At 40.6% G+C, this 15,594-nt stretch overlaps 1 protein-coding gene across 1 annotated transcript; it reads right to left on the bottom strand.

Moving 5' to 3' along the window:
* Positions 1–6,481: 6,481 nt before the first annotated feature.
* LOC108746635 lies at positions 6,482–15,322 on the bottom strand. Its single transcript, XM_018483536.1, has 3 exons — positions 15,155–15,322; positions 8,747–9,030; positions 6,482–6,722 (listed from the first exon to the last, which is right to left on the bottom strand). Exons 1-3 carry the CDS (start codon positions 15,320–15,322, stop codon positions 6,482–6,484), a joined length of 693 nt encoding a protein of 230 aa, XP_018339038.1.
* Between the last annotated feature and the right edge of the window lie 272 nt (positions 15,323–15,594).

Raw genomic sequence — 15,594 nt, 5'->3', positions numbered from 1 at the left:
AAAATTGGTTCGAGCGTATGCAAAAATGTATTGATCTTAAAGGCGAATACTTCGAAAAACAATAAAGCCATTTACCGAATTTTACATGTTTTTTTTCATATTGTTTGCAGAAACTTTTCCAGCAGCCTACGTAGAAGGGGAATGACTTATCCAAGCAATAAGTGGAAAGTATAAATACATCTTCTGTCTCTCAGTTTTGCTCACAGCCCGACTCACAGTCCGTATTCCCCCTCCAGTAATATAAGCTCTATAGTCGGAACACATCGGGTCTCACCATGACGATGCGCCCAATTTTTCAATATGGTGACAAATGTGTGAAATGTGATAGAAGATCAACGATGGACATTGCGATGAGAAAATTATTCGTGAAATGGAGTCTGTTTGACGGCGAAACATTGCACAAGTTTGAAGGTAACGATACAGAATAACATTAATACTATTATTAATAGTTAGTCTTGGCGGGTGTCTCTCCTGCAGAGTACATGGCGAACGCCTTGGCAGAAACCTATGCCAAGGTGAGAGCCATTAGGCTGGGGGGAAGGGGGCACCGTGACCCCCGGGGCTGTCGACCACAGGCTTCACTTCCCTTCCAGGAATGAAAATGAAGCCTGGAGGATAACCCGCTGGACACCAGTATCTGGGTCTTGGAGGCCGTCCTTCCCTGCCTAGACCAATGGGCGGACAGGGAATGAAGCGAATTTTTCTTCAGAATAACACAGGTGCTCATCGGCTACAGTTGTTTTAGTGAGTACTTGTGTCGAATTGGGAAGGAACTGATGATACAGTGCCATCACTGCAGGGCGAGTCAGGACTCTGCGCAACACACACTCAAACATTGCCCAACGTAGGCGGTGGAGCACGGAGTCCTGACAAATGAGAGAAGACCTCTTTGCCGGCGGTCTCTCCTCCTGCGAGCAGGTCATTCTGCAAAAGGAGGAGATTGAGAGAGAGAGAGAGAGAGAGAGAAGGCGACTTACGACGCCCCTTTACTAGAAGGAGATAGTGGTGGTAGGGCCCTGGGTTACGGAGGTTCGCAGCGGTGCTGCCGACGTCGTCCCGGTAGCTCCCGCCGCAGAAAGAGGAAAGGGATAAAGTAGAGGGAGAGGAAGAAGACGTCCGGCGGCCGGACAGCGACCACATCGTGACGGTCCCACCAGGGCACAGGCGAGGCTGAGAGGACACGCGGTGCCTGCTTCCCCTCTCCCTCTGCCCGTAGAGTTGTGGGTCCCCAGACCTCACTATTACTAGGGATCTGGGGGAGGGGGAATTTCGATTTCACCTAACGACGGTTGGAGGACGGCTAGACGCTACGCACGGCTGCCCCCCTTCGCTCAATTCCCACAAGGATGTCCCGCTCTTTGGGCGTTCTCATACTCCCAGGCGGGAAGGGGTTGGAGAAGTCGGCAGGGACCGGCGATCCCAACTTATCTCCCATAACAACAGGGAAAGGGCAAAGAGAGACAGTGTCTCCTTCCCTACCCATATGGCAATATGGCACACCCGCGCAGGGTACTCGGTATTAAAAAAAAAACCCGGCGGGTACGAGTCGGCGACCATCTCCGGCAAGTTTCAGGAGTCCCTGGAGGTATGCTGCACGCGTTCCTGGAGACCCTTGAATCAGGACCAATGCAGGACACCCGGAGGGGTTTTAGTAGGTGCGAGTCTCACATAACCCTGGATTCTCCAAAGCACACGGCGCATTTCCCCTCCGTTATCAGAAAAAAAGGGTTAGATTATTATATATCCATAAATATATAAACTCTAACCCTAACCATGGTATATGGCTGGGTTAGAGTTAGGTCATATACTCATCTCCGCAAGGGATGGGATCATTTTCGATGCGATCCGGTCCCTTCAAACGCGTCGCGATATGATTCCATTACAAGTATAGCAAACCCGCGGTGCTTGAGCTCTCGTAATTTCTTCCCGTGCACCACTAGAAAAGATCGAGCGTCCGAGATTGCACCCAATTTTTCGGACAGCGAGTCATTTTTGGACCCTCTATAAAAGAGTCCCCCTGTCTCGTGGGCAGAAGTGCGCGGCTATGACATGAATGGGTGAACCACCCAACAGTGGCCATGCGGGGAGAGTCGAGAGATACTGACAATCGTGCGTTAATGCATACGAACTTTGATGTCCAGAGACTTTATTACGAACGGATATTATAGAAAGTGGATTTTGTGTATTTTGTTTTAGTGGACATATTAGTATTAGTGAAGTAACGGTGATTTAGTACCTTAGTGGGTGCGCTGGTCTGCGTGTGCGTCGTTCGCCTACGTGTTGATGTCCGCTGCTTGCTGATGTGACATCGATGAGCTAGTGAAACTCCCGCGTCAGAAATGTCAGAAGCCCGGCTCGCATTGCGAGTGAGCTTGTGTTCCCGGACGCGCGCGCGGTCCGAGGTAGTTATCCACGTGTAGGTAAATTTATTTACCTTATGTACATAGTGTAGTGACGGGGAATCATGTGTGGAAGAAATGAGAGCCTCTGCTTGAAACGATGTGGACCTCTATCTCACCCATCTATCAGGAGAGGATTTCTCGTGAGAGGGGAAGAGATTCTGAACGAGGTATGCCACCATATTACCAGGGCGTGGATTATCTCCGCCTGGGAAGAATTTTGCGTCGTGTTTTTCCTCTCCTAGGACAGTTTAAATGATCTTCAAATGGTGAGTAGTATTTTAATTATTTATTATCGGCGATGTTGCCTTATGGTTACCTCATGGCGAGGAGCGATTGGTGATAGTGTTTCCGCCACTGACGGACCGACTGCGTTCAACCGTGCGGACTGGGCTAGGAGCTGGGCGAGGGGTATGCAGGCGAGCCTCTTGCTCGAACGTCATTCTATAACGTTATTTTCAATCTATAACGTTATAGACATGAGCTCGGAAAATGATAACATACGGCAAGTGGTCGGATCCCTGTCACGGTCGTAACGTTTGGGGGTAACGTCCCCGCTTCTGGGCGATTGTCATCATGCGAGGGGCTGACTGCGGGGTTCTCGACGGGCCCCGCAGTCGATACGGTTATCGTCGGAGCTGCTGTAAGTGCAATGGGTAAGTGCGGCACTCCCGAGAGTTCGAGATTCTTGACACCGAAGACAAGCAGACGGACATCCTCGAGAATTGTTATGACGCGGATACATGATAGCAAGAGTGGAACACCTGTGAGTGAACTTGAGGTCAAGGGGGGACCTACGATGCCGCGAGTGTTACTGGAAAAAGTGAGTGCAATTTCTAGCACTTCTACTGGTATTCCCCGTAAATAATGTAATGTTGCAGCCCTCTAAGATCTAGCCAAAGTTGATGCAATTATGTGTATCGCCGCAAGGGGACAATATAATAAATTCTCCCGTCTCCATGCCGGACACTGCTTATGGATAAGCAGAAGACGGAGTCGATTGTGGATATTTCGCCGATTCCATGGAGATGAAAGAGCGCATGGACAGATCTCGAAGAAAAAAGAGGGAGAGAAAGAAGAAAGGTAGCAATGCTCCCGGTTCCCACTCCCTCTCTAAGATGTCCTCATCGAGGATGAACTACGAGGATGAGGACTTAGATAGAGATGACTTCTTCGATATAACAAAGACGAGTAGATCTTCAAAGTCATCGAGATTCTCGTCGTCGGTGAAGAGGCGTCACGAATTAGTCGAATGCATATTGGATGACAGATTATCGAAACAAAAAACAGCTGTGGAAGAAATGACACAGCTGTTCCACACATATCGATAATGGCGGAGACGCTTCTTAGACGCAGTAGACGAGGCACAGAGGGTTTCGACCTCTATCAAATAGGATTTAAAACGGCGTATGATAGTCGGCTATACAATGTGGCTAAGGAGGCAGTGCCGCGAACCTTTAGGAGTTAGCTGCGGCGATCCTGCAAGCTGGAGGACACAATGAGGCGGCGACGAATAGATGTGCTGCGTTAAAGGGAGCTTATCAAATTCAGGAAGGAGTTTGATATCCTCAAAGCAGACAGAAACTCATTGAGGTCGAAAATGAGATTCCTACGAGAGAAAATAAGGAAGAGAGATGTGATTCGCGGGAAAGTCGAGACCTCTTCTTTATTGATTGCAGATCAGAACACGCCGTTAGAGAGAATTCTGATTTATGCGGGAGTCTCTCGTCCTCAATCTAAAATACTCTCATCCCTTTTGTTTGTCGCCCTTCGTTGGGTGGCAGGCTCGGCAACAGGCTGGAGAACTTTCCGCTGCTCTCAAAAATGGATACTAGGGCCGCATCGTAATAAGCAAGCCAGCGATTTTTCACAGGGAATATGATGGAGACAACGAGGCGAGGGATTGGCCATCTTCTAGTCCCAATCGTGGAGACCAACCCTGGACGGAAATCTCCGGGAAGAGAAAAGATGAAGAAGAAAAAAGGTGTTATGTTGGTACCGACTGTGAGTGTCCCAGAGAGAGGGGGTAGAGGACTAGTCGGAATCGATTCTCTGGGCCTGCAAGAGCACAGGCGAGAGGCTTGCGTCGTCTGAATGCTTCTAAGGTTAGTTCCTAAGACATCGGCTGTGATAATTCTATGTCAAAAGCTCCCACATACGCGGAGCTGATAATGCCTGCGCGGTAATGCCTGCAAAAACATTTCTCTTGAAATCGGATCTGGGCATTACCAACACTAAGATTCGGAAAGCTCAGTCTGGGGGATTATTGATCGAGATACGGTGAGGATTCCGATATAAAGACGGATGCATTGGTTGGTCGGCTAAGAGACTTGTATAGGAAACAGAATAAAGTCCGGTTTGTGTTCGCCTTGTTAGGCGCGCGGAATTCCGGCTAATTAACGTTGATCAGTCGATGGAGCCAGACGAGATAAGAAATGCCATAGGGCAGCCCGCTGAGAGTATGGTGTCTCGTGAAGATGTTTGCGTTAGAACGATTCGCCAAGGAGGTCTCAATGCGGTTGAGTTCAGTGACCGGTAAACGGGATCGTGAGACTTACGGAGGCGGGCAAAGTTAGGCTTGGATGGTCGATAGCTCGAGTGGTGCCCTTCGCCAGAAGACACTTCCAATGATTCAGGTGCATGGCGATTAGGCACACCAGACCTTTTTGTCTGAGCGGCATTGATCGTAGTCAATGTTGTTTTAATTGTGGGGGGGGGGGTTGAGCCATGCTCTTGCACTGTGTAGAACCCGGCCTCACTGCCCGGTTTGGAGCGCGGGTTGAAGTCAGATCACAGGGCGAGAGGGGGAGAGGCAGAACTTGCCCTTCCTTTAACGGTCATGCGCGGGGTGGGATACTGAGGATGGTGTAAAGGCTGATCGGAGAACCTCGGCGGACATGGACGATGGATGCGGTCATCGACACTTATGAGCATCGCTCAGATAAATGTGAATCAGTCGAGACCCGCGCAGGACCTTGCTGCGAGGGTTTGTGAGGAAGAACGGATCGACCTAATGGTCGATCACTGGGTTTGATCCCCGAGAATGGCATGTGGATAACATCGCGTGAGGATTCGCCCATTGCTGCTATTACATGACAGTAGACGAGGGACCAAACTTCCTGTTCTCCCTATGTTTGGGAGAAAGGATTCATGGCAGTCGAATGGGGGAGAAATGTGATTGTTATTTCTCCCTCAATAGGATCCTTGATGAATTTTGGTACTTCTTTAACGGCCTAGGCACACATGTGGCGGGCTGTCGGGGACGTCCGGTCTTTGTTTTAGGCGATTTCAATGCCCGCTTCCTCTTATAAGATAGAGGTCAGCCCAATAACAGAGGGTCCTTGCCGACTTGTGGTATTGGGCGGCCGGAATAGGGCTGAACTTGTTTAATAGGGGATTTGTTCCAACCTGCGTACATCCTCGGGATGACTCTTGGGTGGATATTTCTTGGGCTTCCACTCTCGCGCTTAAGGGCGTCACAGTTGGCGGGTAGCGACGGAGCATGAGTCTCTTTCGGATCATCGATACGTCATCATGAAGATCTCGGTAGTTGGTCCTATTATTAGAACCACATTTGCCCGTTGTTTTCGATGGCCGTGGCCTTGAGTAGGTTAACTGCGAATATCAGTGGCCTTGGAGAGTGCAGGCGGCGGGTGTACGCCAGCCTATGTTGGTATGGGCGCAGACGGTGACGAAGGACAGATGTACTATATTTGCAGGGACATTGCCCGTCTGTAACGTTATCCTGGCCCTCAAGATGATCAGGAAATACCGGATAGTTTCGCACGAGGCCGCGGCCATACAGGCGAAGGTTATCCCATTCCGGTATCTGTAGAGCGATTTCGAAGAATGTATCTGCGCAGGAGAGAGATTATTCGAAGTGACGGGTTCGTTGCATTGCGAGCTGTCCTCGCAATACAGCAAGTAGAGTACAAGCGTGCGTTGAATAGATGGGGCGATCATCTTCTTTCGCTCCCCCCCGGACGCGCCGAGAGTGGCAGTTAGTGATGCAATAACTTATAGATTGGAGGAGTGGCTAAGAAGGAGGCATGCCGGCCTCTACTATAGGATGACCTAGATCCTTACGAGTCATGGATGCTTTCAGGCTTATCTGCCTGGGGGCGTCCGCTCGTCGCGATTCCGAAACTCTCCCAAATAGGGACGTAGACAGATAAAGGGAGAGTTTTTAATCTGGTAGGCGGCCATCCCGGTGTATCCTTCGCGATTACGGAGTAGTTGAATCTGGCACATCTAGGCAACTCGGGGCCTAGACGTCTTCCCTCACCCGATGGGCGTACCTTCTTGGGTCTCCTCGGGAGAGGGCTATGTGAAGATTTTCTTCTCCTTACGCAATAAAAAAAAAATCGTATATATACTCATGGGTATATAATAACCTAACTTAACCCTAACCATGAGATAAATAGTTTAGAAGATCTTTATAATTGTAAATTGTTAAATGAAAAAAATCGTAAAGCATCTTTACTCTACCAAGTCAGACAAAGGACTGTTACAATATACTCAAATAACAATGTTTCCTTTCCAAAATATTATTATTCTCAAATTCCTAATACAAACGTACAAATATCAACTTACGTGGAGCAAAACTCATACTATATTGCTGAAATATGTACCATGTGTTCAAAAATTACTAATTATTCATAAGAGTGTTTTCATTAATAACTTTTTAATAAATAACGAACGACGGAAAAGGTCAATGACCTTGACCTTCTTGAGGATCAAGGTCAAAATCAATGTCACTCGGAGGTCATTTTAGGCTGGCTATGTAAAGGGGAACATTTACTAATTTCTCTAATAATTTTATCTGCGCTATGGCGCTTGTAGCATTTATTACTTATAGAAGTTTTATGAGAAACGCGATCGCGTTTTGTAGCAGTCAAAGAGTTATAAATGTTTCAAACAAATTTTAAAAGCTTATTATTATTTTAATTATAAAATTGTTATTATCTTGTAGATGTTCAATGATTCCATTTTGCTCTAGCTTTTTGAAATAGACAGAGGAATAAGTTTGGATGCCGTAATAGCTGTGCTCAATACAACTGTTTACTGTAAATTCACTTTCCTCAAATATTAATTATCTTTTAAGTACGTATCAAGCTACATCTTTCCACGATAAGATTCTTCTTTTATAAATTGTGTTACGTTTCAACATTAACACACTTCGATTACACTTGATAAAACGAGGAATTTATTAATCGATTTATCAGTTAATAACTAACAATCACAAATGATTGATTATTTGGTGACTGAAAATCATACGAAGAAAGAAACACGTTTGTAAGTCCGTACACAACAACACAGCACAATATTTACGTCACAAACATATTTTAATTAAGTATAACAGGTATTTCAGTACATCAAATTGTAAAAAACGCTTTTAGAATTCAACGTACTGAAATAATTGTATATGATTTGTATGTCAATAGTTTTATAACGCTTATCGTACATAATTATTATTTAATTTCGCTCTTTTACATTTCTTTAATAATTTTATCAGTATAATTAAAAAATCCAATACTCAAAGAATTCAAGATTTATTTTAATTTCATCATTCTAATTTATAATTGAATGAAATTAGCATATTTAAAATATATGAAAGTCAAAGAGGTCTGACAGAAGGGAAAGAAAGAACGAACGTGTTTTTATAAAAACGTGTGAATGCGTTCGATCTGTATGCGCCTCGCGCGTAAAGCGTCCGTGTCTAGAAATCTTATAATCAAAGTTTGACGAATGTGGACCAAAAATGGCGTACAGAAAAAGATAACAGATATTGCTTTCTTGTATGAACGCATATACAAAAAGTATTTAAATACATGACAGGCAATACGTGGCAACAATACTTGAAGAAATCAATCGAGTTGATCAATTGACCGAATTATGCAATTGTAATTTGTTAATTTTTTCTTTGTTCAAGATCTCGGAACGATTTCTAACCTTTTTGACACAGGTTTTACTCATCTGCTTGTAGCTATCTATTTCTTTCTTTTCTCCACACTCGTTTTTTGACAGTATACAAAGTTGTCCAAAGAATACCGAATGGACCAAGGTTGAGAACTAATCAGAAATTGCCCGCTTTCATCAAACTCTGATTATAGGATCTCTATCCGTGCCTAATCATGAGCGCCGCTCCTGCCCGTTTCCTGTACGCGGTCTGTGATGCGCTAATTATTTCTTCTTGTAATTTAAAAACTAAGTTTCAGATAAAATTTTCATAAAGGAAAAATTATCTTCGAATTAGGTCAGAAATACGTATTTTCAGGAACACCTAGGTTGTTTTGAATCACCCTCTATACTTATCAAAAATATGTTTCTGTATTCGAGACGCTTACCCAGGTGGCAGTGAAGGCAAGATTCGAAAATCTCTGCAAACCGATACAGGACTGCCAATCTCAGCTAATTTGTCAGTCGTATTCGGCGAGCCTGTGAAAGCTGATGAGGATGACGGAGAAGTTGAAGATGCGTCACTGATCCTCTCGAGACCACCGGAGGGTGATCGGCCGAGAAGTAGCGGCGTAGCGCTTCCTAAACCCAAGCATCGCATTCTCCACGCATCCTGCAGCAATTGTAACCGAGCTTGCTTTCTCCACTTTGCCCGTCTGTTTTGAAACCATACCTGTGGAGAAACCGTTATCTTAATCATTAACTTATATAAATTTCATTTTCTTCCTTTCCCGCAAGAAGAAAAAATGGAATATTAGGATCGGGGAGCATAAATTATTGTTGCTTCTGAGTAAAAATAATCTCGAACGTATATGTATGGTACATACGCATCTATTACGCTGTTAGTTCGACTTAAAAATACGGATATTCAATTAATTCAACTAATTATTCAGTTGCATAATAAAAAAAATTTTTCGATTTTCCAAATATTATCAGTTGTCAGATAAGTTTTATTTTATTATTATATATTTCTAAATATCTAAAAAAAAATGTACATACTTTCCGAAAGTGATTGAGAATTGAGATCTATTTTTTATCTGAATAATAAATTTTACATGAATTCTAACTTTTAATCATTTTATAATTCAATATCGCAATAAATAAATTGTGAAAATATTGCACAATATGATATTATAAATATATATACATAACATAACATCAAATATATACAATTATTTACTTAAAATTTTGCCACGCTAAATGTATATTTCGTGTTGTAATATTTCTGCATCATAATTTAAGAAGAATTGAAAGAATGGGCGGAATAAAAGCTGAATTACAAAATTTTGATAAAAATTAAAATAATTTGCTATTGTTTATTATACACAAATGAGTACAAATCAATTTATGTAACGTCTTTAAGAAGTTACATGTTGCAATACTTCTCTATTACAATCAATATTATTATATTAAAAAAGATTAAAAAGATCCTAAGTAGAATCGTGCTTTTATACCGTCTCAATTATGCATTTATAAGCACATGATATAGATTAATTTAATATTCCTTTATGCACAATTATATATTTTTAAATTATATAGCTGAAATATTTTTCTTAATTACTGAAATTTCTTTCTAAATTTAATTTTGCAAATATACCGCTATGATTCACCTCAGCAAACACAGATATATCTGAAACACGTAACTCATACATAGTTTTAATTTTTTTACTTGTAACAGTTATATCAAAAGTTATGTGAATTTAAGGAAAATGTTCTTAAATTTACCTATAGTAGTTATAATACGAGTACATACCAGTGATATGATTTATTATAAATACGAAACGGCGAGACATAATTGCTATATAACAATTATGTATTGAGATAAAATGTATATGCAACATTTATGCAGTGCAAAAATTTGTCACTGTGACATCACAAATGGGTAAAATTGTTATTTATTTATTACTTATTGGCTCGATTTCTTTGATTTGAAGAAGTGTTTTGGTTATATTTCTTGCTTATAGAATTAAAAGAATAGTTTATATAGATTTGCAACTTTTCTTAAATAAAAAAATATATTTTTAATACGTAACAAAAAATTTTCTTAAATAAAAATTATTTTTTAGAGGACATGCAAAGTCCTGAAAAAAAAAGATCCAAACATTGAAAACTACGACAATGTCCCGAAAAGACGTACTCCCGAAATCTTAGATATGAGACAATATCCCGAAAAGTTAAAATCCCGAAATTTAATAATATCTCTGCTTGTAGGATATGTAGAGAAAAAATATGAAGCAGTAAAACCGGTTTAAAAGATTGTTTGAGAACTTAGTTTCTTCAAAATGGTTATTACTGTGCCACAAAGATAAATTCTAATTTATGAAATCTACATTTCAATATTGGTTTATAATCTATATATTTCTTTTAGTTCATGATAACCCATGCAAAAGGCTGCATGTGCGTGTGCGTGTGCGTGCGTGTGCGCGCGTGTGTATGTGTATGTGTATTGTGTGTACAATACATGTTATACATATATTTGTTGCTCTCATCATCATGTTATACAATGAACGTATCTTACGAAGTACATACTTTCTGAATGTAGTTGCACTAAATTATCGATTTTGCAGTTGATCGTCATGATCATGTTATTTTCGAGGTTTTCGTGATACGTAGCAGTACATAATAATATTTTAACAATATTTGGCAATATTGCGCGCAATATATGACAATACATAAAAAACAATACAATAGCAATATTAGCAATAAAGTGTGTTGCCATAATTAACAATTACTGTACATTTTTTTAGTAGTGGTTGACTCCTCTGAGTCTGATAATAGCTACTAAATGTATGGCAAAATAATGCCAATCAAATGTCCAGACAGCCAAGTCTGCTGAGATCATATATTACTATTTGTAGGCTACATACTATGTTAGTAGGACTCGGGAAATAACCGAACATGATGTGCCATCTCAATTAGTGTCGATAGAAATAAAAACGAGCAATGCCAATATGAAAATATATTATAAAAAATTTTTCAAAGATTAAGCAGAAGTTCTTGGCATAAAGCCAGTACATTTCAAACATACTGACACAATACGTTATCAGAAACTAAATCAAAACTGAGCATAACATGATATAATTATGTTAAGCTGGGAAATATCAGAAATCAAATTTATTGCTTGCATGATATGAGGGCGAAATCATGTCAAAATTAAGCATGCTGCAAAAAAGTAACAGCAAAAACACAGCAGAAATATGGCATGGAAATGTTATATCGGATCATAGTTCTTCCGTTTACCGCTAGGTTACATATCTATCAGTATTATTTACCTCGTATTCAAATTTCTGTCACGGGCAATATAATTCGCGCATGGCGCCTCGAACTGTGCGGACATGTCTTCGCGGTCTTGCATTTGCGTTGCTTTGTAAATTTGACGATCTGAGCTTTGCCCCTTTTTGTTTGTGCTCTCGCTGATGCTAAGGCACTAATTTAGTGTTAAATTTAGTTAATTTAGTACATAATAGTTAGAAGGACACAAAATTTTTTTTCGCTTAGAAGTGCTTTGGTTTCCACAGAAGGTGGGATTAGACACTCGACTTCGGGTTTCTCCTCGCCTTCCTAGACTGCTAATGCGCGTGTGACTCTTGAACAATTCAATAAATTTGAGAGAAGGCAATCTCTGTTAAAACAAGCCTCTTTATCTCTTCTCCCTGGTGACACAGAATCCTAATCTGATACCAGCACTGCAGTGGCTATGGCTGAAGTTGCAAGGCTGATGCAACACATTACAAGTTTGGATCACTCGGATGCTCATTCTGATGCTGAGAATATGGAATGAGAGAAAGACCCTGGATCTTTCTCGAAGAAAAGGTCCACTAAAGCTCTAGATAAAGCATCCAATGGTAAGCCACAACAAATCCAAGAAAGCTACTGTTACGACAATTAATTTTGGCACTGGTTCTGCGTAGAGCGCCGGCGCGTGACCTTTGGCGTATGCGCAGCCTAATACTTCTGGAAGATCTGGAAGAGCAAATTCGTCAAGTGTGCGCTAAACAAAAGAGCGGGCGACATCTATGCAATCTCCTTCCTTATATTGTGGACATACATATGATATTGTCAGAAACAAGAATTCGACACTCTATATCCCTGTGACTCTATATCCTACGGTGATGGGAAAGGTAATGGAAATAGTCAATGACAACATTCACGAAATTAAAAAGATAGGTAAGGATAAGATTCTGGTACAAGAGCTAAGTACATACACAGCAGCTAATAATCTTTTAAAGAATTCCTTCTTAGCAAAACATAATCTTAAAGCATTCATTCCATGACATAGAATAGAACGGATGTCATTAAGGACGTTCCGCAAGTATATACTAACACAATTAAATTCTTTATTGAATTTTCAATCAAAATAGCAGAAGTAGCAAGGTTTAATAGGCATGTTTAAAGTCAACGGTAAGATTATGTATCTCCCATCGTGCATTAAGTTTGAAGGGTAACGACTTCCTTAAATAGGTAGTGCCGTTTAAGATTAAGTACAAGGTCTTAGTGTACATCCCTAGAGTGCGTAATTGTTACAATTTAAAGATTATGCGTTTTGCTAGTTTTTTCCGTGATGATCTATTTTTGGAATGTCAACGTTTCGTGAACCTTGCAATCCACTTTATCAAGACGAGGAGCAGCCAGATACTGAGCTATTCCTCCGGGCCGTTCCTTTTTATATTATGTTGTTTTATATTATGTTGTATGCTGTTTGTTGGAGCTGTTTGGTGGGAGGGGGAGAAGAGAATTGTGGATGGGATAGGAGAGAGGTCGAGGAAATTGGTTGGTCTTCAATAATCGGGAGAATGATTTTTCATATTTTATTTATGTTGTACCCATTATTTCTATTTAGATTGTTAGAATGTTTTTGTATCTCTTTGGTTTCTCTATACTTTCTTGGAAAGTATAATGTAATGTTGGCTATCGTGATTGTTTTGTCAAACAGTATTTGATGTCCTGTTTCGATGTTGTATTCTGATAATGCCGACTGTGTGACGTATTTTAGCCTGATATCATATAGCCCGATATCATGTAGCCTGATATCATTAGTGTTCTTTTATCCGTAGATTGACTATTCTTCTGGTTTCTCCTGATATGTATACTTGCCCGCAGAAACAAGATATTTTGTATACTCTTGCGGAGCTGAGTGTAGGTTCTTGATCTTTAGAATTTCATAAGATTTGTCCTATCTTTTTGGGTGATTTGAAGATAGTTTGAATATTGTGTTTGTTTAATATCTTGTCAATTCGCTCTGTTGTTTCTTTGACATATGGGAGAATGGATAGGATCTTTTCGTTTGGTTGTGTGTCAGAGACCGTTGTCTTATTTGCATGTTTATTAATTATATTGGTTATGTCTTTTTTGTAGTGTCTATTTTTTTGTAAGACTAGTTTTGGATAGTTGAATTTTGTTTGTAGATATTCTTTGTCAGAGATGAGAGTGAAAGCTCTATGTATACAAATGAGTTGATTGCTGACTGTTTTTGTGCTTGGTGGTGATGCGACTCGGCATGTAGGTATCTATCTGTGTGTATTGATTTTCTGTACACTTGATGGCTTAAGGTACCGAGAGCTTTTTTAGAGGCAAAAATATTTAGGAAGGGAAGTTTTCCGTTTTTCTCTATGTTTATAGTAAAGTGGATATTTAGATGTTGATTATTGAAGAAAATAAGGAATTTACAGAGTTCGGCTCTGCCGTGTCTCTATATCACGAATGCGTCGTCTACATAACGGAACTAAACTTCTAGTTTTTTGGGTATTTTTTTGAGCGCCTCTTTCTCAAAATGCTCCATAAAAATGTTGGCAATTACAGAAGAAATAAAAGAACCCATTGCCACTCCTGAAGTTTGTTCATAAAATTGTTATAGGAAAAGTCAGTGGTTGTTAAGCAATGCTCTATTAGCGAGATGAGGTTGGAAAGGACTTCATGTGAAGCCTTTATTTTTAATTAATATAATGTTTATTATGTTTTTTATTGGGACTTGTGTGAAAAGGAATTCTACGTCAAAACTTACAAGCAAATCTGTGGGACGTAGTCGGATTTTTTGGATCTTTTGTATGAAGTTTGATGAGTTGGTTATGTGTGATTCAGATTTTCTAATGAAGGGTTGTAATGTTTGTGCTAGGAAGCGGGATAAGTTGTATGTCGGGGAATGTATGGCACTGACAATCGGTCTAAGAGAAATGTTTGTGTATTTTTGGTAATCCGTATAGTCTTAATGGGAGAGGATTTGTAGGTTTTAATGTCAATTGGGTTTATTGGAAATGTTGTTTTTCTCTGGGATCTTGGTGTTCTATGCGATTGTGTTAGTTGAATCTTTGTCAATCTTTTTGTATACTTTGTCTGAGAGAAAGTTTTTCATCTTTTTCTTATAGTCTGATGTGTCCATGACATCTGTCGTATTGCCTGGAATGATGTCTGTGTTCCTATTCAGGTCTTGGAGGGTCAATCGCTCTTGTCTAGTAATGTTTGATGAAGAGGGTTTGGAAAAAATTGGTTGTGGATATTATCTACTTGTTCTGATCGGTTGATTCTATTTGGCTGATAATTTCTTCCTTTTTCGATACTACTGCAAAGTTAGGGCAAGTACAGATATAGTGTCTTGAGACAGGTCTTTGTTAGATAAGTTCTTGACGTCAAGTAATCAGGATCGTGGATTTTTGTGAGGGACAAGGTTTATATATTTCTGTTTCTATTTTTTAGAGGTTTGTGTGATGGTCTTTATGGCTTGTTCGTATAATACGATCTAGTGTTTGTTACATATCATGCCGCAACGTGGCGGATAGAAACAGGTGGAGTTTAAAAGTTACATGAAAGATCTGCACTATTTGTGACTTAGTGAAGTGGATTCGTTCTTTGATGAGGATGGGGCTGGTTTTATGATAGATGTTTTTGGATTTATGAGTTCCTATGTGATCCGTGAGTTGTAGGAACTTTGGGATTATGTTATTATCCCTACAGCGTTTTGGGAATGTCATGTTTGATAGTTTCTTGGCTATGAAAGACCTGAGTTTGTTGAAAGTGTTTATTTTAGCAAGGATACTCTCCCCGTAAAGGTATTTGATAATATTCTTAAAGCTTCCATGGATGCTTTCTATATAAAGCCCCCCACCCACAATTCTCTTCTTCCCCCTCCACCACATTACTCCAATAAACAGCGTAATATAAAAAAGAACAGCCCGAAGGAACAGCTATCAGGCTGCTTCTCGCCCTGATAAAGTGGACTGCAAGGTTCACAAAACGTTGACAT

Source organism: Trachymyrmex septentrionalis, unplaced genomic scaffold, assembly GCF_001594115.1.
Source record: "Trachymyrmex septentrionalis isolate Tsep2-gDNA-1 unplaced genomic scaffold, Tsep1.0 scaffold183, whole genome shotgun sequence".
Lineage (NCBI taxonomy): Eukaryota > Metazoa > Arthropoda > Insecta > Hymenoptera > Formicidae > Trachymyrmex > Trachymyrmex septentrionalis.
This window is presented reverse-complemented; position numbering and strand designations above follow the sequence as displayed.